The 27,917-nt window shown below is 45.5% G+C and overlaps 1 protein-coding gene across 2 annotated transcripts in view; it reads left to right on the top strand.

The window, feature by feature from the left end:
* The window catches only part of OSMR (oncostatin M receptor), an 82,645-nt gene that overhangs the window by 29,484 nt on the left and 25,244 nt on the right, over nt 1-27,917 (top strand). For both annotated transcript variants that reach the window (XM_045285391.1, XM_045285389.1), the window contains exons 4-10: nt 9,742-9,913; nt 14,748-15,032; nt 16,741-16,891; nt 17,686-17,837; nt 19,070-19,212; nt 21,407-21,563; nt 27,828-27,901. In XM_045285391.1, the coding sequence (XP_045141326.1) occupies nt 9,742-9,913; nt 14,748-15,032; nt 16,741-16,891; nt 17,686-17,837; nt 19,070-19,212; nt 21,407-21,563; nt 27,828-27,901 (1,134 nt within the window). The remainder of the gene's footprint in view (nt 1-9,741; nt 9,914-14,747; nt 15,033-16,740; nt 16,892-17,685; nt 17,838-19,069; nt 19,213-21,406; nt 21,564-27,827; nt 27,902-27,917) is intronic.

Raw genomic sequence — 27,917 nt, 5'->3', positions numbered from 1 at the left:
AGCATAACCCACAATGATTTGTGTAATAGATTAAGGGCTGAGATTATTGAGAGCAAAGGTAGTATTTGTGTTTTGCTTTAAAAACTTGTTTGTTGTAGTGAAATTTATGTAATGAATTATCTGCCATCTCCACCATTTTCTGTGAACAATTCAGTGACAATCATATTCACCATGATACTGAACACTATGTCACTACTCTGTATTTCCAATTTTTTTTTGCCATTAACAAAACCCCTAAGAATAGAGATTTGCAATCAGTGGGGGTTGGGGTGGGGAGGGCTCTAAAAAAAAAAGGGAAAATAGAGATTTGCTTTGGTTTTTTGTGTTATTCCCCACTCCCCCACAACACCCAGCAGTCAGCACTGGTGAGACTGAGATACAAGAGAACTGAGACAGAGAGAGGTCTGTGTGCTGCCCAAGGTGACAGGGCCAGGACAATGTCATGTGTCACCCAGAGAGATTCAAAGCCCCACTTTCAATTCGTTAGTGGCCCCAGACCAGGCAGGGTCACAAGCCACCCTTACCCGAGTCTCTCCAGCCTGAAGGGGAAGAAGAGAAGGGAGACCTGCCTTCCATTAGGGAAGAGAACGCTGGGAAAGCCTTTGAGTCAACGCTGACTCGTAGCGCCCCCATGTGTGTCAAAGAAGTGTGATCTGTGGCCCTGCAGTGGCTGATTTTCTTCAGAAGTTCCTCTGAATGGACCCTCAACAATCAACCTTTCCATTAGCAGCCTTCAGCACCACTCAGGGACTCCCCAAAGCTGAGAAGGGTCTCCACGCAATTCTGCTTCCTTGAGTTTATGCTGTGATCTCCTAACAAAGTTCCTTGGGATGCACCTGGCGGGCACTTGCTGGGTTGGGAAGGGTCCAGGCTCCAAAACATGCCAAAGGAAAGGCATCTCCATGCAGGTGCTTCCTGCCGGATGGGGCCACCAAGCTGCTCCCCAGACGTCTCCTGCCTCTGCTAGCCCACCAGCAACTCATGGTTCTGCCGGGAGCCCAGGCTCCAGGCTCAGTGGCAGGGGTGGCTGCAGTGGGCTGGAGGGGTGTAACAGGCTAGCTTGGAAGGCAGCCAAGAGCCAGCACCGGCTTAGGGATACAGCTCCTGCCTCGGGAATGCCCAGTGACCTCAGTGGATTGCTAGGTAGATGCCTGTGCAGATGTCCTGTGACTTACAGCCATCCGAAGTGTGAAATGAAACTCCTGATTGAACTGATGACCCAGAGATAATTTGCCACGTTAAGATAAAATTTTAAATCTGTGACCTGGTGCATTCAAGGCAAGTTTTATCACTTCCAATTACAAGGGCTTTAAAAACCAAAAGCAGGACAAACTGCGATCAGGCTGAAGCTGCACAAAGGGTCTGAGGCCAGAGGAAGAAAGCCTGCTGCATAGTAATGAACGGCCGGAGGAGGTGCGCTCGTATTTCAGAGTCTGGGCCCAGGTCCAGGCCTTGTGGAGTCAGGGGGATATCCGTGTGAGACGCAGCAGAAATAGGAGATAAGCACTCCAACTGGTGTGTTCTGAAGAGGATAGGGCCTGGGTGGCGTACACAGGTGGGGTTAGGCCTCCTTGCTGAGGAACTTGCAGGAAGGGCTATTTGGGCCAAGATTGGAAAGAGGATTAGAAGTTAATGCAGCAAAGAGTGTGGACAAGAGTTGTCCTGAAATCCAAAGGTCAATAGTGGTGATTCAGGGCAGGTGGGCGGAAGGGGGAGAAGGGATTCCTTGCTTAGGATCCACTGAACTTCCGCTCTGGGTCATTGAAACATTTGGAAATGGATAGCAGATAGAGTCGAATAGCACCCTGAACATAATGCATGTCACTGAATTCTACATGTGAAGCACTTTGAGAGGGCAGGTGTTTAGAAAGAACAGAGGAACCCTAATGGCATATATAGGACATTGGGCCGTTAACCCAAGGTCAGCAGCTCAAAACTGCCAGCCTCTCTGAGGGAGACAGATGGAGCTTTCTGTTCCTGTGAAGAGTTCGTCTCCGAAACCCACCGGGGCAGCTCTACCCTGTGTGACAGGGTTGCTTTGAGTCGGCATCGACTCCATGAAAGTGAGTTGAGTTGAGTCAAAAGAAAAGAATTCTACTTAACTATGCCGAAAAGAGCCCTAGTGCTGTAGTGGTGCTGCGTTGGCCTGCGAACTGCAAGGTCAGCAGTTCAATTCCACCAGCCACTCCTCAGGAGGAAGATGGAGAGTTCCACTCCCATCCAGAGTTACAGTCTCGAGCACTAACTGAACTCCACCCTGTCCTACAGAGCCACTATGAATTGGCATCCGCTCGATGGCAGAGAGACGGGAAATAAATAAATTAATTAAATGCAGGCGCCCTGGTGGCATTGGGCTGCTAACCACAAGTTTGGTGGTTCTAACCCACCAGCCACTCCATGTGGGAGGGATGATTTACAGTCTAAGAACCCCTGTGTAAGTTTGCTATGAGTCAAGGTCTGCCGATGGCGGTGGGAGAGAGAGGGAGGGAGAACGCTAGAATGAACTCGGGGAGGGGGAGCAGGTTTGAGAAGAGAGCCCACAGTGGGAGGATTGGTAGCTTCTGGCCTGAAAACTGTAACTGGGCTGGGACCACCTGCTTGTGGGTCACACTCAGCTTTGGTGTTTTATTCCAAGAGAATAAGAAACAAAGGAGTGATGAGATCTGACTGGAAGGTTTTTAAGAATTCACTCCAGCTGCAGGAAGAATTGCTGGGCAGCAGGGGCACGAAGAGGTTGGCCAGCGGAGGAAGCTGTCAGTGGGGGCTGGGTGGTGGGTGGGTGGGGCTGAGAGAAGGAAAGGATGCCTTAGAGAGACTTGTGCAAGGTACAGTCCACTCGGTGACTTGCTGACATTATAATGAGGTCACAGTGATTGATATACAGGCTGTACCTTTGTTCTTCTTTTCTTTTGGCATTTTCTCTGAAATGGTGTGTATGTATCTTGTGTTCATCCCACTGCCATAGTGTCGATCCTGATTCACAGTCACCCCATAGAGTGTGTCCGAGGCAGTAATTCTTGACAAGGGCAGAGAGCCTCATCTTGTTCCGAGAGGCAGTTCGTGGGTTTGAACGACTGAACTTGCCTTTAGCAGTGCAACCGACAGTGCCACCAGGGGTCCTTGAAGGACATATAGCTATACTTTGAGATAAGTATAGCTTAATATGTATCTTATAGATGTAGATATTTAAACTGGTGTACTCCTGACAGCTCACATTACCTAGTGAAAGTTGCATGCATCCAGAGCTCACGACTTACAATTATAAATACCGTATACACTTGAATATAAGCTGACCCGGAATTTTAATTTGAAAATTTATACTTGACAGAATACTTGAGTCAGCTTATACTTGAGTATATATGGTATATATGCTTTGCCATCTAGGGATAAAGTAATTCCATGAGCTGAAATAAAAATCTCCCAGAAAATCCCAGTTCTGCATTCAGTGAGGACCCACATGCACAATCATATGCTACTACTACCACCTCCCCACCCCACCAACACACACAGAGTCAGGGTGGGGCAGGGTACACTCACTCCCAAGGTTGTGCTTTGTTCAGCCATGAGCCCCTGAAAGGTAGTTGAGGGCTGTCAAATCGAGTCTAGCTCACCGTGATCTTGTAGAAAGAGCAGGTCTACAACTATAAGTTGTAGTCTAAGCAGGAGTGGCTAGTGGGTTTGAACCACTAACATTACATTTCGCAGCCAAGCACTTGACCACTGTGCCACCAGGATTCTTTGTGCATTGTTAGTGCACAGGAAAAGGGCAGAGGAGGAGGGAAGGCCATGGAGATGAACGACTCTAGGGTGTGTGTGCGGCGGGTGTGATGCCCCATCCTGCCATTTGCCCTGCCAAAGCTGGATGGGGAGTGAATTGTCCCCTTGGGGCATGGTGCAGTACCTGGGTGGTGTAGTGGGTTACACTGGACTAAACCACAAGGTCAGCAGTTAGAAACCACCAGCCGCTCCTCAGAGAAAGACAAGGCTTTCAACACCCAGAAAGAGTTAGTCTCTGAAACTCCCAGGGGCACTTCTTCTCTGTCCTGTAGGGTGGCTATGAGTCAGAATTGAGGTCAATATAAGGCAGCAAGTGAGAAGGCAGTCTGCTTAATGACTAATACCACCTTCTAGAGCTGAGTTCTCTCTCTCTCTCTCTTTCTCTCATTTCATTGGTATATAATTCACATATCAGACAGCTCAATAGTTTAATCATAGTTAAAAGAGGGTGCAATCGTCATCACAATCAACTTTAGAACATTTTCTTTTCTTTTAACTTAGGACATCTTCTTTCTTGTACTCATTGTTATGAGCTCCCCATTCCACTCCACCCCCCATTTCCTCCCCTGCCACATCCCCCAAGAAACCATGAATCCAGTTACTGTTGCTACAGATTTTCCTGTCCTGGATTTCATACAAACATCAAAGCAAAACAGAGGAAAATCCCAATCAATAAGAAAGCAGAAAATGAAGGCAGGGGGTGGTGGCGGCGTGGAGAGGAAGCATTAAAGAACTAGAGGAAAGTTGTATGTTTCATCGGTGTTATACTGCACCCTGACTGGCTCATCTCCTCCCTGTGACTCTTCTGTAAGGGGATGTTCAGTTGCTTACAGATGGGCTTTGGGTCTCTACTCTGTACTCACCTTCATTCACAGTGATATGATTCTTGTTCTTTGATGCCTGATACCTGATCCCATCGATATCTCATGATCACACAGGCTGGTGTGCTTCTTACATGTGTACTTTGTTGCTTCTCAGCTAGATGGCCACTTGTTGATCTTCAAATTTTTAAGACCCCAGATGCTATATCTTTTGATAGCTGGGCACCATCAGCTTTCTTCATCACATTTGCTTATGCACCCTCTTTGTCTTCAGCGATCGTGTCAGGAAGATGAGCATCATGGAATGCCAGGTAATTAGAACAAAGTGTTCTTGCGTTGAGGGAGTACTTTAGTAGAGGCCCAATGTTCATCTGCTGCCTTAGTACTAAACCTATAAATATATGCACATAGATCTATTTCCCCATCATCATATATATTTACATATGTACATGCCTGTATTTAGACTCGACCCATTTTAAAGTTGTTCTAGTTTTTAATGTTTTCAGCTTTCTTTTCAATTGTGATTTTTCTCTATTTTATTTTGTTATCATTAGCTTTTTTGTTTATATATGTTTTTCAGTATGTGAAATCCAGATGTGTGAATCTGTCCTAACAGTAACTGGATTAGTGGTTTCTTGGGGGTATGGCAGGGGATGTTGAGGGAGAATAGGAAGCTAATAACATTGAGTACAATAATGAAAATTATCTAAAATTGATTGTGTTGATGATTGTCAGACACTTTTTGATATGATTGAATTATTGAATTGTATGATATGTGGTTTATAAAGCTGTTTTTTTTTAAAAAAACAAATAGAAAATCTCATGGCTTGAGTCAGGTACACCTTAGTCCTCAAAGTAGCATCCTTGCTTTTCAACATGTCAAAGAGGTCTTGTTTAGCAGATGTACCCAATACAATATGTTGTTTGATATCTTGATTGCTGCTTCCAGGAGCATTGACTGTGGATCCAAGCAAGACAAAATCCTTAACAACTTTAAGCTTTTCTCTGTTTATCATAATGTTACCTATTGGTCCAGTTGTGAAGATTTTTGTTTTCTTTACCTTGAGTTGCAATTCATACTGAAGGCTGCAATCCTTGATCTTTGTTAGCAAGTGCTTTAAAGTTTTCTTCACTTTCAGCAAGTAAGGTTGGTTCATGTGTATATCACTGGTTGTTAGTGTACTCCAATTCTGTTAGTGTACTCCAAGTTCACCTTCATATTGTTCAGCTTCTCTGATTATTTGCTCAGCATACAGATTTAATAAGTATGGGGAAAATGATACAATCCTGACACACATCTTTCATGATTTTAAACCATACAGTATTCACTTGTTCTCTTTGAATGACTACCCTTGATCCATGTACAGGTTCCACATGAGCACAATGAAGTGTCCTAGAATTCTTATTCTTCTCAAGACTATCAATAATTTGTTATGATCCACATAGTAATGGCTTTGTATAATCAATAAAACACAAGAATGGGCCAAGATCCTTCTGTCAGCAATGATACCCCTTCTTTCATCATGTCTCCAGGTGAATCCAACCTAAACTCCTGGTAGCTCCCTATCAATCTACTGCTGCAACTGTTATGGATTGATCGTCAGTCAAACTTTACTTGCATGTGATATCAATGCTATTGTTGTATAATTTTCAAATATGGATATATTACAGTCAGTTAGCCAGGTAGCTGTCTTCCAAATTTCTTGGCATAGACTAGAAGTACTTCCCAATGCTTCATCAGCGTATTGGAATATTTTCATTGGTATTCCATCAGTTCCCAGAGCCTTGCTTTTCCCTAATGCCTTCAGTGCAGTTTAGACGGCTTCTCCTGGCTCTTGCTCATATGCTACTTCCTAAAGTAGCTGGATATCAACTAATTATTTTTGACATAGTGACTGTGTATTCTTTCCATCTTCTGTGGATGCTTCCTGCATGGTTTAATGTTTTCCCCATAAAATCTTTTAATATTGCAATTTGAGGCTTGAATTGTTTCTTCAGTTCTTTCAGCTTGTTGTCGGCTGAGCATGTCCTTCCTTCTGAACAATTTAGGTGTAGCCGATTAAGTTCCTGTGTATCCTATCTGGAGAAGTCCACTTGTATAGTCGGACACCTTTACTATTGTTGAAGGAAGGCAATTGCGATGACGAAGTCACTGGTCTGGAAATCCTCTGTCATATGGTCCCCAGCTTTGTTCCTCTCAGACACACTATATTTCCCAACTACTATTCCTTCCATTCTGATAGCCAGTCATCGATGCAGCTTAATTACATGTTTGATAAATTTCATACTAAAGATGTTGATAGTGTATTCTTTAATATTTCCATGACTGGTTTAGGGGTTGGTACATACATTTGGATAATAGTTGTATTGACTGAACTTTTCTTGTGTGCCTATAGGTATAGTCCTATCACAGACAGCATTGTACTTCAATATAGATCTTGAAATGCTCTTTGGACAATGAATTCTACATCATTCCTGTCCAATTTGTCATCCCCAGCAAAGTAAACCATATGACCCTCTCATTCAAAATCACTAGTACCCGTCCATTTTAGCTCACTAATGCCTAGTATATTGATCTTTATGCACTCTATTTAATTTTTTACACACAATTTTCTCTATCTATACCTTGTGCATTCCAAATTCCAATTAGTCATTGATGTTTAATGCAATTTCTTCTCATATTAAGTAGTGCCCCATCAGCAAATAAAGGTCCGCAAAGCTTTTCTTTATCTACAACACGTTGGTTGATTGTCTCAGGCACCTTGTGAGTGCTTTCTGTCCTGAGAGCCTTACCTTCTAGCACCGTCTCTGACAGTGTTCTGGGCTGTTCTGAGGTTTTCAGTATCTGACAGTGGTCTGCTGCTAGCCATAAGATTTCAGTGGCGAATTCCTCCAAAAGTGGACAGCCTAGTTCTTTGGAAACTCTGCCCAAACCTATTCACCCTGGGCGACCCTGCTGGTATTTGAAATCCTAGGGACGTAGCTTCTAGCATTATCGCTACACACAAGCCCCCACAGTACAACTGAAAGCCAAATGGTGGTGCAAAAATTAGCCCAAGAAAATCGCACGGGTCCTAATCAAACATTGTTTCATAGTGGGTTAAAGATGCGTGCCCACACTGGAAGGTCCTCAGAATCCACAGTGGCCACAACAATGCCCCCAGTGAACCCATGACTGACCAGATGGCACAGAGCGGGCCATCTTTCCACCAGTTGCCCACGGGGTTCTCAGGTGGCCGAGCCACAGGTTAGAAGACAGTGAACAGCAATGAGGAACACTCTGCTAGAGGCCTCCGGAGAGGTGCAAATTCAGAGAATTCAGGGGAAAGAGCAAGAAAGGTTGCAGGAAGGAGATGGAGTCTGACCTAATCTTGAAGGATGGATTCATTCCCCATGCAGAGGTGGTCAAAGGGATGCTAAATTGGGGGCCCTGTCTGAACAAACCCCAAGGCATGAAAACATAAATAATCTTCCAGAAGTGTGGGGCAGACCACTGTTGCCAGAGAGATGATTCCGATGATGGAGAGTTCAGAGGGAGCTCTGGGAGAGAGGTTGGAGTCACATTGTCAATGATCTTGAATGACGGGGTCAAGTGTAAAGGAACCAATGCAGGCTGTGGAATGAAGGGATGAAAGACAATGCCTTTGATTGCGGCAGAAGGCTGTACATGAAAGACCCAAGGAAGAGTAACCACTGGGAGGAACCTGCATCTATACGAGACCCAAAGGGGCAGGAAAACCGAGTGGGTGGAAACAGGAAACGCAGGCGGAAATGGGGAGCGCCCTGAGACATAGTGCGGATTTCAAGTGCAGCTGGCATAGTAGGTTACTCATGGGGCTGTTAACCAGACAGTCAGCAGTTCGGAACCACCAGCTGCTCTCAGGAGAAAGATGAGGCTTTCCACTCCTGTAAAGAGTGACGACCTCGGAGCCCCACAGGGGCAGCTCTGCTCTGCCCCGTAAGGCCACTGCATCAGAATGCACTCCAGGGCAGTGAGTTTTTGATTTCTTCACCAGTAGCACAGAACGACTGTGTATAAAAGGCTGAATGGAAAACTGCATTTGCTCTGTAAACTTTCACCTTAGTCACAACCAAATCCTAAAATAATTATTATACTAACGATAAAAGGCTGTGTCAAAATCTTGGATTGCAATCCGACTTGGATCAAGCTTCCCAGAGAACAGTGCGAGACAGTCCTGAGTGGTTGATGTCTCTGGGAGCTAACAATTCTGACAGAAGGAGCTCAAAGGAGGGGTCTGGTCCACGCAACGGCTGAGTTGGAATAGACGCAGAGCTCTGGGAGAGGACAACAGGGTGCACAGGATGTTGTAAAGAACAGCCAACTGCTGAGACTGGGCGAACCTTGGCTCAAAATAAATGGAAACCTACTCACTGACCTTGCTAATTTTGGAGAGCATGACTCATTCATTTCTCAGTTTGTAGTCATTTGGCCTGGAGTTCTGTGTGGCCAGCACTGTGAGCATCTCAGCAAGGAACCACACCCTTTCTGTCTCTGATCTCATCCCTAAAGACCTGTAGCACTATTGCTTCCTCCAGGGAATTGGAGGGACTGCAGGATTGGGTCACCACCCACCCATCAGCGAGCCCTACTGTTGGGGCTTCCATGTTGCTGTGATGCTGGAAGGAACGGCGCCAGTATTTCAAATGCCAGCAGAGTCACGCATGGTGTTCCCAGACTTCCCAGACAAGGAAGAAAAACCTGGAGATCTAGTTCTAAAGATAAGCGAGTGAAATCCCGAGGGATCACTTCCGAATATTGTTTGTGCACTGAAAGATCAGTCCCCTAGGTTGAAAGACACACAAAAGACAGAGTAGCTACAATGATGGACACGAACATGTTCGCCAGCGATCATGATGGGCAGCCTTTTGTGCATTTGCACACCTGGGGCTGCCACGTGTCAGAGTCAGGTTGGCAGCAACTAGCAATCACGACCAGGTTTTGAAAACAATTTTCTAAAAGCCAAAGGCTATGGCTGACTCCCTGGGTGTGGGCCAATTAAGAATGGACGGCACTTGCCGCATGGTGGAGATACAAGGTCTCTTCTGTTGATGCGTTGATAACCAGACGATCCTAGGCATTTTCTAGGACCAGCTGTTTCCAGATGTTCCTGTTTTCTCCTAGGGGAACTACATCACCACGGTGAAGTCTAAGGAATCCGTGCACTGGAGCTGGGAATCGGAGCTCCCGTTGGAATGTGCGACACACTTTGTAAGGATCAGGAGTCAAGTGGACGATGCCCAGTTCCCAGAGTTGAGGTCCTGGAGCAAGTGGACTTCATGGAAGGAAATACGGGGTAAGATATGAAGCGGTTCAGTTGAGGGAAGCATTGTAATGTTTGATACTCTCTGAAGGTCTACATACGTCCCTGTGAGGGGCCCTGTGTAGATCCAGACAGTATTTGCCTGCGGAACCCCAACATGGGCTCGGAACTTGCCACTTGGAGGTAAATGTCTGCGGTTTTCCCCTCTAAATCTGCCCGTGGAGATAGTCATGCAAGTGCAGAACCTTCCGTGGCTATTTCTAAGTGTGCAGTGTGTGTTTCTCATCGAATGCTAAGTCAACAAAGCAGAGTATGAACTGTAGGTATGTGCTTATTAGACCGACACACAATGTGTGCAGGAGGAGTTGGGAGATATTTTTTCTGTAAAGGACAATTGAGATAGTTTATTGTGCCAGCCTGGCGATTCAACAGTTCATTTCTTGTTATATATCTAATTATCTTTATAAATAAATATATTAAATTATTAGCAATTTGGTTTTATCTCTCTAGAGAACCCTGACTAACACAGACAATATAGTAAATTCTTTAGGTTTTGAGCCCATCTGGTTTCTGTCATGACACCTTCTCTCTGTTGCTGTAGTATAAGAATAGCCATAGACGGTGTGCAAATAAATGAGCATGGATATGTTCCAATAAAACTTTATTTACAAAACCAGATGGTTCATGGCTTCTGAGCCAATGTTGGCCAGTCCCTAATCTAGTGAGAAAGGAGGCTTGATGGCACAAGAGTTAAGCACTCACCTGTGAACTGAAAGCTCGGTTATCCCACCCTCCCCAGCAGCTCCTCAGGGAATCACCTGGAAGTTGCTCCTAAGTAGATTAGGGTTGCTATGAGTCAGCAGCAACTCCACAGCCAGCTGTGAGGAGTTGAGACAGATCACCAAGTAGGAATCTCTGGGTGGGACAGTTCTTCCTGGTCACGTGGGGTTGCTGTGAGTCCCAGTCGACTGGCGACTCCTCATAGCAGCTGCGGTCTGGAAAGAATGGGGACTATGGCAAATGAAAGCATCTCTCTCTAAAAGCCATCAGATGATGAACGAATGCATTTTCAATACTCTCTTTGAGGATCTCTAAAGATTTCTGGTCACTGATGTTTGCTGTGGCTAAAAGGTGCAGTGGGCTTTGCTGTCATGTTATCAGGGTCTTGCCTTCCCAAAAGATTTACTTTGAGAGGCACAGAATGGGTTTTTTTCAAGCAAGACAATTTTAATGTGAGTCTCCCAGGAGAGAAGGAAAGCACTCCGCCAGCCAGCATGACTGGTTCTCGGGCGCTTCTCTGCAGCCCTCTGTCGAACAGGCTTTCTAAATATTCCCAAGCAAAACATTGTTGATTAACTTTGCTGCAGGCAGCAAAGGCTTCTGGGAAATGTAGTCCCAGGAAATTGCACGGACTCTGGCCAAATCTCTACCTTCTCTCTAGTTAGTAAGCTGACGTTGAGTCAGATCCAGTCCTGGCTGATGGCGACTTCATGTATGCTAGAGTAGACCTGTGTTCCATTGGGTTTTCAGTGACTTGACTTATCTGAAAATAGATCTTCAAGCCTATTTACTATGTTGCCTTTGGGAAGATTTGAACCTCTAAACTTGTAGTTAGTAGCCAAACTTATCAGCTGTTTGCACCCTGGGTCCCCAATTAAGTTAAGATAGGGGCCTGTGCCAATAGAACCAACCCTTTGTTACTCAGTAATGTGTGTTTATGAATTAAAATGTAAAACACATTAACCCTTGAATAATCTACTGGTCTGTTGGGTAATTATAATAGATCTACGTTGATTACAATGGAAACAGAACTCCTCTATTTCAGTCACTGCCTTCTTAAACTCACTGCCACCGAGTCATTTCTGACTATAGGGACCAGATAGGGCAGGGTAGAACTGCCCCTGTGGGTTTCCAAGACTGTACCTCTTTACAGCTGTAGAAAGCCTCTTCTTTCTCCTGTGGTGTGGCTGCTAGTTTCAAACTGCCGACCTTGTCGTTAGCAGCCCCACGTGTAACCACTGTGCCACCTGGGCTCCTGGTCACTGTCTTAAGCACCATGAAACCATCAAACTTCCCACACGGCCGGGCCTCAGCAGAGAGCTGCTACTGGTTTTATAACAACCCTAAACACAAGCCATTGCTTTCCAGTTGATTCCAAACTGGCGACCCTGTAGGAGGAAGTAGAACCGCCTCCTCAGGTTCTCAAAACAATCTTCTTAATGGAAGTACACTGCATCACCCTCCGCCAGCAGAGCGTCTGCTGGGTGCAAACCACCCACCTTGTAGTTAGTGGCCGATTGCTTAACCACTGAGCAACTGTGGTTAAGGCTACTTCCTCTAACTGTCTTTGAGGGAAAGAAAATACGTGCCTTCAAGTCTGTTTCAACTCATCGCAGCTCTGGAAGACAGACAAGAACTGCCCTGATGGGGTTTTCGAGGCTGTGATTCATTTTTAAAAATCATTTTATTGGGGGCTCATAGAACTCTTACCACAATCCATACATCCGTCCATTGTGTCAAGCACATTTGTACGTTTGTTGCCATCATAATTTTCAAAGCATTTTCTTTCTACTTGAGCCCTTGGTATCAGGTTCTCATTTCCCCTCCCTCCCCTCCCCTCCCTTCCTCATGAACCCTTGATAATTTATAAATTATTATTTTTTCATGTCTTACACTGACTGATGTCTCCCTTCACTTTTCTGTTGTCCATCCCCCTGGGAGGGGATTATATGTAGATTATTGTGATCGGTTCTCCCTATCTCCCCCCCACCTTCCCCTTCCCCTCCTGGTGTGGCTACTCTCAATATTAGTCCTGAGGGGTTTATCTGTCCTGGATTCCCTGCACTTCCAACTCTGATCTGCACCTGTGCACATGCTCTGGTCTAGGCAGATTTGTATGGTAGAATTGGGGTTATGATAGTGGGGAGGGGGGAAGCATTAAAGAACTAGAGGAAAGCTGTATGTTTCATTGGTGCTATACTATACCCTCCTCCCCATGACCCTTCTGTAAGGGGATGTTCAGTTGCCGACAAATGGGCTTTCGGTCTCTACTTTGTACTCCCTCTCATTCACAACGATAAGACTTTTTGTTCTGGGTCTTTGGTGCCTGATCCCTGATCCCTTCAACAACTCATGATCACACAGGCTGGTGTGCTTCTTCCATGTGGGCTTTGTTGCTTCTGAGCTAGATGGCCACTTGTTCATCTTCAAGCCTTTAAGACCCCACATGCCATATCTTTTGATAGCCGGGCACCATCAGCTTTCTTCACCACATTTGTTTATGCACCCGCTTTGTCTTCAGCAATCGCGTAATTGGAAGATGAGTATCATAGAATGCCAGGTTAATAGAACACAGTGTTCTTGAATTGAGGGAGTACTTGAGTAGAGGCCCAATGTCTATCTGCTACCTTATTACTAAACCTATAAATATATGTACATAGCTCTATTTTCCCATTGTCATACATATTTACATATGTACATGCCTGTATTTAGTTAGCCCTTTGCCTCCTAGTTCTTTCCCGTATTTCTTTTGACTTTCCTCTTGTCCCACTATCATGCTCAGTCTGCATTTGGGTTTCAGTAATTCCTCTGGGTTACATTGCCTACCCCACCCCCCAACCTCTACCAGCCCTCATACACCCTCCTGGCCATCAACTTTAGATCACTTGTTGTTCCCTTGTCCCTGGGTTTGTTAACGCCCACTTCCTTTCCCCGCCCCTCCCTCTCTCCCATGTCCACCGCCACCCCTCCCCACGAACCCTGGGTCCCATTGTTTTCTCCTCCAGATTGTTTATCCCGCCTATCTTATCTAGATAGACCTGCAGAGATAATAATAATATGCACAAAACCAAGACAGAACCAAACAAAGCAACAAAAGAAAACAAAACAATGACAAAAAAGGAAAAGCATATAAATAGCTCATGGTCTGTTTGTTGACCTTCAGGAGTGCTTTCTTGTTGAGTCTGATGGTGCCACACCCTGGCCCCAATGTCTATTTTTGGTATTTCCTAGGGACTTCCTTGCTCTACTCCCCTTGCTATTTTGTTGCATGCCTTTAGTGTTTCGCCTCAGTGTGTTGGGGTCAGATAGGGCACAATTCCTGTACTGTGTCCAGTGTTATCCCCCATAGTGCAATGAGTCAGTGAGGAATTTCATGTCTCGCAGACAGGCCGCCCCTATGGTCCTCTCTGTGCATTGGCTGCTCTGAGCAGGAATATCATCCTCAGAGCTTGGTGGGCCAGGATGTGCTCCACTCTCTTTTCCTCCCCCTTCATTTGCTCCTGTGTGCTCTGATCAGGAGCAGAAAGCCCCGTCTTTCTCCTTCAGAGCATCTGGTTTGAACCACTGACCTTGTGACTAGTAGCTCAGTGCATAACCCACCAGCACTCTTTTTACTCTAACCTTAGCCAGGATATCATAACCAGGAATGGCATGTCATTCTGCTTCTGTAAAGATCACAGCCTAGGAACCCCGATAGGCCAGTGCTACTCTCTCCTTAGCATCACCATCAATCAGAAAGTCTTGACAGCACCCAACAACTGTGGGAGCCGTGGCGGGGGTGGATCGTGTCGCCATCAGAGTGACGGCAGAAAGGAGGTTGTCTTGTTTTGCTTTGTCTTGCCCTAGTTTGGTGTAGACCTTGGAACTTCTGTTTTCTCGGGAAGTGCATGGGTTTGGTGTAGACCTTGGAACTTCTGTTTTCTCGGGAAGGGAGAAAAAAGCTTCTGTTACCTGTGGATGTTGCGAGTGCAGTGTGTGCCAGGGGGTGGGGAGGGGTGAGGGAGGGGGGGTGGGGAGGTGGCGGGCGGATTGGGATCGGGATGTTAACAGCTGTCCTTCTTTTCCTTTCTTTTGACATGTCTTGCAGTGCTCAAGCCTCTGAGTCCTGGGCAAACCTTCTCTCTTTTCCCCAAAGACAACCTGGTGGAAGCAGGCTCCAACATGACTGTTTGTTACGTTTCCAGAAGTCACGGGAGCGAGATCGCCTGCTTTTTGGAAACGGAGGAGATCCATGAAGAAGAAGCTCTGACGCCACATGTGACCGTGTTCACCTTGAGAAATGTCTCCTTCCTGAGACCAACTGGGACGAACATGCACTGTCGACAGAAGTCGACCAATGAGCTAAAAGGCGGCCTCGTGATCTATGTGTCCAGTGAGTCTGCAGTCGTGGGCGGCTCGCCCGCTCCTATATGTGCCCGTATGCTCGCGTTACTTTCCCCAGAAGACCAGCAAGCATTCCCCCTCCACGGCCTTCTTTCTCTTTCGCTTTCTGAGTCCTCCAGCACCCGGGCCAGGCCTCCCAGCCGTCTCCTTGTCCTGACCGACCACTCCGGACTGTCAGAGGAGAGCAGCCTCTAACATCCGAAGGGCCAGTAGGCGCACCTGTAGGGCGATCATCTACAAAGATGACAGTAAAGTCATACAGGCTAGGAGAGAGGATAAAATGAAGGAGTCAGACACATGTCACAGTGGCAGGGAGAGAAGAGGGTGTCTTTACTATCTTGGGACATTTATAGGTAGCCATAAGACATGCATATCCAGTAGATACATATGTCACAAGATGGGTGGAATCTACAGTAGGGTCCCTGAGCTCACAGGTGAGGAAAACCTAACATCTGTATTGGGGGAAGGTATGAGGGGTGTTGGGTGACACGGTGGGAGAGATAGCAGCAGGAGGTCTGCTTCTGTAGGGGCATAAAATCCACCATGTGCTCACTTTAATAAAGGCAGCATAGCTGTTCGGGGAGAACCTGTGGGAATGCTATTTAAAGCAGGAAAATGTACTTGGACTTTATCTCTAATTTAACCAAAAGTGGCTTTCCTTCCGTGAAATACTAGCTTTCCAGATTCCCTCTGTTATAAGTCAGGGAGTAGAGTCCTCGACACATTCTCCTCAGTGTTAGGTTCCCTCCCCAGACCTAGAAACCAACACCCGGAAAAGGGAGAACGTCCAGGCCAGGACCTGGGCATTGGGGAAAATAGCCTGCCTTTTTCTGTACCGGTGTGTGTGCTGCCCGTGGATTCCAACTCCTCCTGACTCCATGAGACACAGCAGAACTGCCCCATAAGGGTTTCCCCAGCTGTAAACTTTCCAGAAACACAGCGCCAGGTCTTGTTTCCTGCAGAACAGCAGGTGGGTTTGAACTGCTGGCTTTGAGGTTAGCAGTTGAGTGTTTAACCATTATGCTACCATTATGCTACCAGGGCCAGGTGGATTTATTGGAGACTTGAAGAGAACTGCGGACTAGGAGACCCCAGAAAGGCAGTCAGGACTGTGGCCCTGCAGACCTGGAGTTGAACTCTCTTGTTACCCTTGGGGGTGTCACCGGGGCCAAGTTCCCCATCCTCCCGGAGCCAGCTTCCTGATGCTAGTTGACAGGACTGATGAGGGACCGTGGGGACAGGGCCTGGCCCTGCATGAGAGCTGCCTGCTGGAAGAGCTCGGCAAACAGAGGCCATTGCTTTCTTACTGTGTGTGGAGAAAACAAAATGCCTTCGTGGGGCATTTTCAGTACAGAGAGCATTTTTGTTTTTCCCAGGACTGTGTGCACCCGGTGGCCTCCTGGCCTTTGTCTGGAGACTGCCTTTTCCCCTGCGGAGTAGGACAGGTTTTGTGCCTTCTCCCTCCCTGTGCTGGTTCATAAGGGGCATTGTTCTGTTTACTACGAGTCTAACTGACTAGACGGCAACCTGACAGCTAACCCAGTAGGACCTCACCTTTCCTTGGTGACAGCTGCAAAGACGCAGGTATTGGGAGTGAGAGAGCTCAGGCCCTCGATTTTTCTTTGAATAACCAGACTTAACCAGGTCTGTCTTTTGTCTTGTTTTCTTTCCTTTTTTCTTTTTCTCTAAATGGACAGAAATTCTGGAAGACCCCAAGAACTTTTCTTGTGAAACCCAGGACTTGAAGACCTTGAACTGTACTTGGGATCCCGTGGCTGTGACGGCTCCTGTGAACCTACACCCCTCAAAGAGAGTGCAACCTCCCGAAAGCTATGCTTTATATGAATCGTAAGTTAGCCCTGGTTATGTCATTGACAGGTTTAAACCTACATGGTTTAAGGTTTTTGTGACATTGTAATAAAAGCTGGATTTTGATGGTGTGGAAAACATGCACATTTAGCACAAGTGTACAATCCTGACATTTGTTCAAGGAAAATGTAGCCTTACGTGATCGAAAGGTAGCTAGCGGGGAAGCAAGATGTGATAGATTGCCCCTGAGGATTTGGGGCTACTTAATTTTTGATACATTAAGAATTTTTTCCCGAGATTCTCATTGCCATCGAGTCAATGGTGACTCACAGTGACTCTGGAGAGCAGACTAGACTTACCCCTGTGGGTTTCTGAGATTGGAACCCTTTCGGGAGTAGAAAGCCTCATCTTTCTCTAAAGAGCATCTGATGGTTTTGAACTGCTGGCCTGTGGTTGGCAGCCCAAGTCATAACCCACCACATCACCAGGCAGGCGCCTTCTTTAAGAATAGTCAACGTCATGATGATAAAAAAGAAGAAGAAGAAGAATAGTTAATGTTAATTTGGAGGGCGTTCTCACCACTCAGTGGAAGGAGTCATTATTGGCATAACTGCCATAAACATATTCACTATTTGCCTAGCTAACCACATCAATCAAATGTCTCAAAACAGTATGTTTTGCTACTGCTCTACGGTGATAGTGGTGGTGACTGAATGCTCCTGTGTGGGATACGGCTTGACAGCCACTCGGGGTGCCTCAAGTGTGTCAAAGCTACATCTGCGTTGACACAGGGAGCTCCTGTAATTATTTGCATGTTTTCTTGTTTGTTTAAGATTTTCCCAGGAAACGAGAGTTTGTGAACATAATACCTGGTGCACTTGGCAAGTAGCTGAAGACTCCCAGGATGAATATAACTTCACACTCCGACTTCAAAACATATTCAGAGAGAGAAGTGTCAATCTTGCTTTCAATCTGACTCACCGAGGTGAGCCTGGAGTTGTCACAGCCCAAGGTGACCACGGACAAGTGGTTTGACAGATTGTGTAACAGAGTGAAATGTGCTCTGTGATTTTTTTTTGGTCTAGTTCATGGTATAAGTGAGTTGCCACTTAACTTTCATATTATGTGGGTTAAAATTCTGGCTTTGGCCACATTTTTCACGGCGGTCGGAATCAATTTCTTTGCTTTTATCCTCTCTGGGGTTTGGGGAGCTTCTTGAAACTGTAGCTGCATGGCTTTCTTTCGCCAAACCTGGGACGTTTCTGGTAATCCCGTTTCCATCACTGCGCATTTTCTTTCGTTTTCTCGCACTTCAGTGACACAAACGTCAGGGCTGGTCTCACTTGCCCCCCACCCCACCCCCCGCCCCAGGAGCCCTGGTGGCGGCATGGTTACATGATGCGCTGTGAACTGCAAGTCCGGCAGTTGGAACCTACCAGCAGCTCCTCGGGAGAAAGATGAGGCTTCCCCTCCAGTTGGAGTTACAGGCTCAGAAGCTCACAGGGGCTATTCTTCCCTGTTCTGTACGCTTGATGGCAGTGAACTTGGAGCACCTTTCCCTGAGGCTATGTTCTTTTTTAATTCTAGTTCTAAAGGTCTTTTCCTTTTGATTTAAATTAAGTCATTTGCATTCATCGCCCTCCAAGGTCAATGGCTCCTCTGTCATCGCTCTCTTGTTACTGATTTTTCGAAGGCCTCTGCTACAGCCCTCCTTCTGTGAGTGGTGGCTTCTTTGGCTTTCACTCCCCTCTACCCTCAGCAGGAGCTCTGGTGGTGTGGGGATGACACAGTAGGCAGTTCAAAACCACCAGCCGCTCCAAAGGAGAAAGATGAGGCTTTCTACTCCCATAAAGTGGGACAGCTTCGAGAGCCCACAGGAACAGGTCTGCCCTGTCCTGTCGGGTCCCTGTGAGTTGGAATTGACTTGATGGCAGTCAGTTTTTTGATCCACAATCAGCATGATTTTGTTTAACGTTAAAAGCCCCTCCCATAGTTGCTTTTTTGAGTTTTGTTCAGAATTTCTGAGACCATCAGTAAGGGCAAGAGGCGGTGCTTGGCTTACTCTGTCTTGGCTATAAAGCTGGTTTTAAGCCTCGTTTCTCAAGTATATACGAAAAGATGCTTGTTGTGGCAGAAGTACACGAGTAAATGAGCTGCCTCTTGGCCAAAGCCTTTGTGGAGACGTGCTTGACTTTTCCTCTTTATTTTTGCTGGCAGTTCATCCAAGGCCTCCCTTTAATTTCTTCCTTGAAAGTGTGAATTCCACGAATGCCCGTGTGTCCTGGAAGGTCTACCCTTTAAGGAAGCCCTCCACTCTCCTGTGTCGGGTTGAGTGTCTTCAGGATGAGCACGTGATGGAAGTAAGAACTCCATTTCCTACTTGGCCCAGCATTTCATTCCCCTGTTTGCTTATAATTTCCTAACTCGTCTACAACAGAATGACTGCTGGGAGAAAAAAGTAAAAGAAAAAAACACTGTTTACACTTGTATTTCTGAGTGAGTCTATTTGGTTGTGGGTCACCTGTTTCCAAAGGGCCAAGAAATTAATTACAGACTTTCAGAGGCAGGAGAAGGATCTCAAAGATTTTTTTTTTCCCAAAAAAGAAAGCCCAGTCTTGCATCAAATTGAATTTTGCTGTTGTCCTGGTTGACTTTAACAGTAACGTATACGCGTTGATTCTTTTTGTTTGTGTATATATATGCTGTTTTCATTGAAAATACACATGATAGAACATCCGTCAGCGATTTCTAGACGAACAATTCAGTGACGACTAAGTCCTTTGAGTCCTGCAACCGTATCACCTCTGATTTCTGGGCTATTCCTCCCCCAGTATTAAACTCACTGCTTACATAAGCTTCTTATTTATGTTTTCAAGTCGCTGTTGTCAGTTTGATTTCAACCCCTGGTGAGACAATGCCCCGGTAGCCTAATGGGTTCAGCGTTGCGCTGCTAACTACAAGGTCGGCAGTTTGAACTCACCAGCTGCTTGCTCCACAGACCAAAGAGGCCGCAAAGATTTACAGTCTTGGAAACCACCGTGGGCATTCCTACTTTGTCGTGGAGGTTGGCTGTGAGTCTGAATTGACCTGAGGGTGGTGAGGGACAGTTTGGAGGGACAACCGATAAGTCCTCAGCTGCTAAATGAAAGGGCATTGGTTCAAACCCAGCTGTCACTCAGCGGGAGACAAGAGCTGGCCTCCACTGCTGAGGAGATCACAATCTGGGCTACAGTCGGAGAGTCAGTGTGGGTCAGAGTCACCCGAGGGCACACCAACCACCACCAACAGGAGAGCTCTTTAAGAGAGCACAATGCTTCAGGCAGGCATTTCTTTAGAAGTAAACTAAGCTGCTGCTTTTATAGGAGTGCTATAGTGGTTAAGTTTGGGCTGTGATCTCATAAGGTCTACAATTCAAAAGCAACAGCCACTCCATGGGCAAAAGACCAGCCCCTGTACTCCTGGGAACAATGACAGTTTCGGAAACTCACAGGGGCAGTTCCGTCCCAGAGAGCCGCTATGGGCAGGCTTCTACTCCATGGCAGCGAGTTTGGTGTGGGCTTGGTTATTGCCTTCCAGGCCTGAGGTGCACTTGACCCAAGCCATGGTCTGTTCAGTTGCCTCATGTGCAAGCGAGAGTTGGACATTGAATAAGGAAGACCAATGAAAAAGCGGTGCATTTGAATTATGGCGCTAGCGAGGAACGTTGAAAGTCCTATAGACTGTCAAAAGAAGTACAGCCAGAGTGATCTTTAGGATCAAGAAGGCTACGACTTCACCTCACATCCTTTGGATGTGCTATCAGGAGAGACCAGTCCCTAAAAAAAGGGCAACGTGCTTGGTAAAGTAAAGATGAGTGAGAAAGAGGGAGGCCCCCAACGAGCTGCACTGACACAGTGGCTGCCACGATGGCTTGAACGGAGCCACCGCGAGACGTCAGAGGAGCAGAGGAGCAGACAGTGTTCCATTCTGTGCGCTGTGACTTGGAATAGACTGGGGGCACCAAACAGCAACATTGTCTTCCCAACCTACCAAACGTGCCGCCGTTCCAATCCCTAGCGACCCCCAGCAACAGAGTGGAACCGTTCCTTGGGGTGTCTGAAACGGCGCATCTTTACAGGGGCAGTCTCGGCTTTCTTCCCCAACCTTCCAGTTAACGGCCTAATGCCCCCAGTGCTCCCAGAAGAAATCTTCAGGGCATTTTTTGGATAAGCTTTAAAAGTTAACAAAAGGTAATGGTTTGGCAGGAGAGATTCATCCAGCCTCAATGGCTCCAGAAAGACGGAATTCTATGAGAACTTGAAAGGTGGAACTCCCCCTCTCTACCCCTATTTACATTAGGATTTTTCTGTAGCATCTCCACCCAACACTTTCAGTAATTGGCCCCAATCCGTTCGTCTGGTCTCATGGCCCTGGGGGGCAGGTGTTCATTTCCTCCTCCTAGCCCTGCCTCGCCTCCTGGTGTGCCAGGTGAATGGAGATGACTGTTTCGTGATGCTCAGCAGTTGCTTTGTTGGTTTGCTTACCTCTTTTTGTCTCCTCTTCTGTTTGCTCAAGCAGCAGGTCAATGTCTCCATTGGGATGCAGGGTGAATATCTTCTAAGTGGACTGGAACCCGACACACAGTATTTGGCCCGAGTGTGCTGTGCTTATGGCAACCACTTGTGGAAATGGAGTGACTGGGTTGGTCAGAGATTCACCACCCTCGATGTTGGTATGTGCCGCTCCTGGACAGGTTGCCCAAGGGTCTAAGTCAGTGGTTCTCAACCTTCCTAATGCTGCGACCCTTTCATACAGTTCCTCATGTTGTGGTGACCACCCCCCCCAACCATAAAATTATTTCGTTGCTACTTCTTAACTGTCATTTTGCTACTGTTAAGAATTAGGCAACCCCTGTGAAGGGGTTGTTCAACCCCTGTGAAGGGGTTGTTCAACCCCCAAAAGGGTCTCGACCCACAGGCTGAGAACCGCTGGTCTAAGTAGACTTCACAAGAAGGATTGGCTTCCCAGAAAGCTTTCGGACAAACCCCAAACAAAGGGCAGAGTGTTCAGAGACAGGGGACCTTCCTTTCTAAGAGAAAATCTGGACACCAGGACGAACGAGCCATGTAGAGACCCCTGCCAGTGCTGAAATGCTTCCACCACCACTGGATCCACAAGACTTCACATTCACTGGCCTGTGATCTTTCTGCACGTGTTTTGTGAGTCTGAAGAGGACTTTCTAGTGTGGTATCAGATATATGGGCTAATATCAGACTTATGGACTTGATCTGGATGTTTCCTCAATATTCAATTGCTCTTATATATAAAGTTCTTTCTCATACACATATGAGTGTCTGTGAATTTGTTTCTCTAGTCTACCCAGACTAACACGTTTCTTTTACATTGGGGTGTAATAAGCCTGAGATTCTTCAATATTTCTTATGATGATTCCTACTCCTGTGAAGAGTTAAAGTCTTGGAAACACATAGGAGAAGTTCTACCCTGTCCTATAGGGTTGCTATGAGTTAGCATCCACCTGATGGCAGTGAATTTGGTTTTGGTGTATAAATATATTGTATATTAATATAGTATGTATTACATGTTTAGATATAATATATATATCACAATTTTGTGTGATATGTTATTTACATATATTACAAAAATATATTCTATGAAATATACATTCACTATCAGTATATTCATCTTTTTTTCCCCCATCCTTTTGTCATCCTCAGAAGCAATGTCAAAGGGTTACCAACAGCAAGGTCAACCATTCAAAACCATCGGGCACTCTGAGGGAGAGAGAAGACTTTCTACTCCTGTACAGAGTGACACGCGTTAAGAATCACTATGAGTTGAAACCAACCTTTGGCAGTGATATATTTTTATAGTGTGTATATTATAAGAATTCTGATAATAGTTCACTTAATGCTCAGGGGTGAGGATAGCGAGACTTTGCTTACATGCTTTGGCCATGTTGTCAGGAGGGAGCAGGCCCTAGAGAGGCACATCATGTTGGCAAAGTAGAGGTACAGCGAAAAGAAGAAGGCCTTCAATGAGATGGATTGATACAGTGGCTTCACCAAAGGCTCAAATGTTAGGGTAATGTGAGGATGCTGCCGGACCGGGCGGTGTTTTGTTCGATCATTATGGGTCTGAACCAGCTCCATGGCACCTGACAAGAACTAACTACACCGGGAAGCTCAGTATTTATGTGCATTCTAATCATATTTAGGAGTCTTGATGGCACAATGATTAGATCACTGTTCACCAAAGGTCAATGGTTCGAACCCAGTAGCTCCTCCGTGGATGAAAGAATTCCTTCTGTCAAGATGACAGCCTAGGAATCCCTTTGGGGCAGGTCTACTCTGTCCTGTAGGCTGGCTGTTGGTTAGAGTTGACTCAAGGAAACACAACAACATTCTCTTACCGAATTGTACTCAGAGGGATTACGCCTTTGCGTTCAACTATATGGAAACACTCCAGTTTAAATCTTCCCTGCTTTCTTTTCAATGGAGACGTTCTCTGTTTTATTTAGTCATTGTTGTTGTCTTTTGTTTATTCCTTATTTTTTTGTATACTTTTCTGTGTATGAAATGCAGGGTAGGTCAATCTATAGACATAGTAACTAGATTAATAATTCCCTAGGGGGATGGTGTTTAGTCAGTTGCCCATCACTTTGTCACACTGTGGTGGCTTGTGTATTGCCAAGATACTGTGATCTTGTGTAATATCACTGGCATTTTAAATGCCAGCAGGGTGACCCAAAGTGAACACATTTCAGCAGAGCTTCTAGACTAAGAACATACAACTGAGAATCAATGGGCTATCCACTTCTGAGGAATTAGCTATGAAAACCTTTTAGACAGAATTGAGCCATTGTCACATACAGAAAACCTCATGAAAAGAAGCAGAACACTGTCAGAGATTGTGCCGAAAAGATGAGCCCTTCAGCCCAGAAGGCACTCAACATGTGGCTGAGGAAACTCTGCCCTCTCCAAGTAAAGTTGGCCTTAATGGCGGGGATAGAGTAAAGCCGGTAGGAATGAAGCCTTTGGGACTTACATTTTCAGATGTGGCAGGACTAAAAGTAAAAGAACCAGCCCCAAACATCCATTAATAGTTGGCACCTGTTGTTAAGTGCCATCAAGCCAGTTCCAACTCATAGCGACCCTATGCATAGCAGAATAAACCACTGCCTGGTCTTGCCCCATCCTCACAATTATTCCCACGCTTGATGCCATTGTTTCAGTCACTCTGTCAATCCATCTCCTTGAGGACCTTCCTTTCCACCAAGCATGATGTCCTTCTCCAGGGAGACTGGTCTGTCCTGACAATATGTCCAAAGTATGTAAGATGAAGTCTTGCCAACTAAGGAGCACTCAGATCATAATTCTCCCAAGACAGATCAGTTTCTCTTAATCCACACTTGGAATGGGTGAAGTACGAATCTAGGGAAATTAGGCTTGTAAAATGAAACAGAATGCATAAAATTAGACAATCTAGGCATTTCATAAGCTGAAATGGACTGGTATTGACCATTTTGAAACAGAAAATCATATGGGTTACTGTGCTGTTAACGACATAATCAAGAGAAATGGTGTTTCACTCTTCTTCCAAAAGGACATTTCAAGATCTATCTAGAAGTATAATGCTGTCTCTGGTAGGATTATAGCTATCTGAATTAAAAGAAATCTCATCAATACAACTAGTATTCAAATTTATGTGTACCAACCACAAAAGTTATTGATGGAGAAGTTGAAGAATTCTACCAATGTCTTCAGTCAGAAATTGATCAAATATACAATCAAGATGCATTGATAATTTTAGGTGATTCGGATGCAAAAGTTGGAAACAAAGAAGAAGGAACAGTAGTTGGAAAATATGACCTTGGTGATAAAAACGTAACTGGAGACCACATAATAGGATTTCACAAAACTAATGATTGCTCATAGCAATTAATTTTTTACAATGACATAAAAGGCAGTTATACACAAGGACTTTTTCAGATGGAATACGCAGAAATAAATCGATTCTATCTGTGGGCAGAGATGATGAAGAAACTCATTATCAGCAGCAAAAACAGCCCCGGGAGTTACAGTGGAACAGACCATCAATTGCTCATATGCAAGTTCAAGTTAAAGCTGAAGAAAATTCAAACAAGTCCACAAGAGCCAAAATACGACTTGGAGTCTATCCCACCTGAATTTTGAGAACCTCTGAAGTACAGATTTGATGACTTGAACCCTAATGACAGAAGACCTGGTGAGCCATGGGATGATATTAAGAACATCATCTAGGAAGAAAGCAAAAAGACATTAGAATGACAGGAAAGAAAGAAAAGACCAAAGTCGATGTCAGAAGAGACTCTGAACTTGTTATTAATCATAGAGTAGCTAAGGAAAAATGAAAGAAATGAAGTCAGATAGCTGAACAGAAAATTCCAAAAGGCGGCTTGATAAGACAAAGTAAAATATTATATTGAAATGTGCAAAGGCTTAGAGTTAGAAAACCAAAAATAAAGAACATGCTCAGCTTATCTTAAACTGAATGAACTAAAAAAAAGAATTCAAGCCTTAAGCCACAATATCAGAAGATTGTACGAATGATGTAGGAAGCATCAAAATAAGATGGAAAGAATACACTGAGTCACTATGTATTAGTCAAACTTCCACCATTTCAGGAGGTAACCTATGAGCCAGAACTGATGGTGCTGAAGGAAGAAGTTCAAGCTGCACTGAATGCATTCGTCAAAACCAGGACTCCAGGAATTGATGGAATGCCCATTGAAATGGTTCAACGAGTGGATGAAGCACTGGAAGCACTCACTCCTCTATGCCAGGAAGTTGGAAAGACGGGTACTTGGACAACTGACTGGAAGAGATCTATATTTGTACCCATTCCAAAGAAAGATGACCCAACAGAATGTTCAACTTATAGAACAATATCATTAATATCACATGCAAGTAATCATTTGCAGAAGCTCATCCAACAGTGGCTGCCGCAGTGCACTGACAGCTGCTAGAGCTTTGGGCCAGAGGTGGAAGAGGACAAGGAATAAGGGATCTCATTGCTGATGTCAGATGGATCTTATCTCAAAGCACCTACCGGCAACAACAGCAGGGCATGGTAGGGAAGCTTGCGGAGAAATGGGAGCTAAGAACCATGACTACAAAGAAGAAGAAAATGTTCCCAAATGGATGGTGATGATGATTCCATAACTCCTCTTAATATTATTGAACTGCTGAATTGTTGTTGTTTTTGTTAGGTGCCATGAAGTTGGTTCCAACCTGTAGCAACCTTATGCACAACAGAAACACTGCCCAGTTCTGTCCCGCCCTCACAATTGTTCCTATGCCTGAGCCCATTATTGCAGCCACCGTGTCAATCCATGTCCTTGAGGGTCTTCCTCTTTTTTTCATTCTCCTTCCACTTTACCAAACATGATGTCCTTCTCCAGGGACTGGTCTCTCCTGACAACATGTCCAAAGTCTGTAAGACGAAGTCTCACCATCCTGATCTCTAAGGAGCCCTCTGGCTGTACCTCTTCCAAGATAGATCAGTTTGGATTCACCCCACGCAACCTTAGGAAACCAAAGGATGTATTTCACTGAGAAACTCTGCAAATGATCTCTTTAAATCATTCAAAAGTAAAGATGGCACTCTAAGGACTGAGGTTTGCTTACCCCGAGCGGCAACAATGGGCTCAAACATACCAATTGTGAGGGTAGTCCGGGTCTGGGCAGTGTTTCATTCTATTGTATATAGAGTCCCTGTGGGCCAATACCAACTCAACAGCATCTAACAAAAGAAAATCCAGGTGTGGTGTTTTAAATCGTCTCGTATTCTCATGAAAGCTTGACAGTGAGTAAGAAAGATGGAAGAAGATGTAATGCCTTTGAATTATGGTGGTGGTGAAGCATATTGAACATGGTATATGGACTGCCAGAAAAACAAAGAAATTTGTCTTGGAATAAACACAGCTGGAATACTCCTTAGAAGTGAGGAGAGTGAGATTTGGGCTCAAGTACTTTGGACATATTATTAAGAAGGACTAATCTCTGAAAATCCCCCAATTGCATGTAGCTTGCTTATTGAACCACTTGATTGATTGCAGTGGTCTGGGGACTGACCGATGCAATGTCTTGGAGGTCTGCCTATACCTATTCTATCTGCAAACCCTGTGGATCACAGTGGCCCAATCCATAGCTGATCCAGGAGATGGTGCAGAACCACGTACCATTTCATCCCATTAGGCATGGGTTGCCAGGGGTCAGGCAGCAACCAACAAGGGCATCCTAGCTAAGACTTGCTTCTCACCCTTTTACTGTCTGTGGCATGGTTCCACCCTGCCTAGTAATTGGGTACTAGACTCAGTACTAGTCAGTGCCAACTCATAGTAACTTTGTATCACAGAAGGAAGCGTCATCTGCTCTCACTCCATGGTCACAATGGCTGTATGTGACTCCCTTGCCACGGCTCACTGGTGGTCCATCTCATTGAGGGCGTCTCATGGTCTTCGCTGGGTCTGTACCTTACCCAACAGGATGTCCTTTGCTAGCAATTGGTCTTTCCTGGTGCCTTGCCCAAAGTAGCAAGCTGAAGTCTCACCACCTTTACTCCTAAGGGATTCGAAAAGTTAGGTTTATACTGCCTTGTAGTCTTCGAACAAGGAGACAGTACTAGGACGAAGCTGGGAATGTGAGAATGACCAAAATGGCACACAGAGACGAAAGGGAAAACAAGCAAGCAAACAACAAACAAAATGATGCCAACAGACTTGTTCAACTCGGGCTTGCCACAATCCTTCGATCTGTAAAAGCAAAACAAACAAATGCCTTATCCGCGCGGCACTGTGAAGTGGTACACAATTAGCTAAAGTAACGCCTGTGGTTATTTCCTGGAGTGTTCTTTCCTGGCATGAACTAGACCAAGGTTGACTGTGTTGTTGTGCATACATATTCTGACCCAAGGACTTTCCCCTGCTCCATTTCAGCTCCCTCCGCTCCTGACATGTGGAGAACTGTGGACCCGGTGCCAGGAGGTTACAACGTGACCTTATACTGGAAGGTAAGATGCCCAGATC

This window comes from Echinops telfairi, unplaced genomic scaffold (genome assembly GCF_000313985.2).
Source record: "Echinops telfairi isolate 266 unplaced genomic scaffold, ASM31398v2 ScPeMD7_7469;HRSCAF=8507_1, whole genome shotgun sequence".
In the NCBI taxonomy this organism is placed as follows: domain Eukaryota; kingdom Metazoa; phylum Chordata; class Mammalia; order Afrosoricida; family Tenrecidae; genus Echinops; species Echinops telfairi.
Note: the sequence above shows the minus strand (reverse complement) of the source record. Positions and strands in the feature narration are given on the sequence as shown.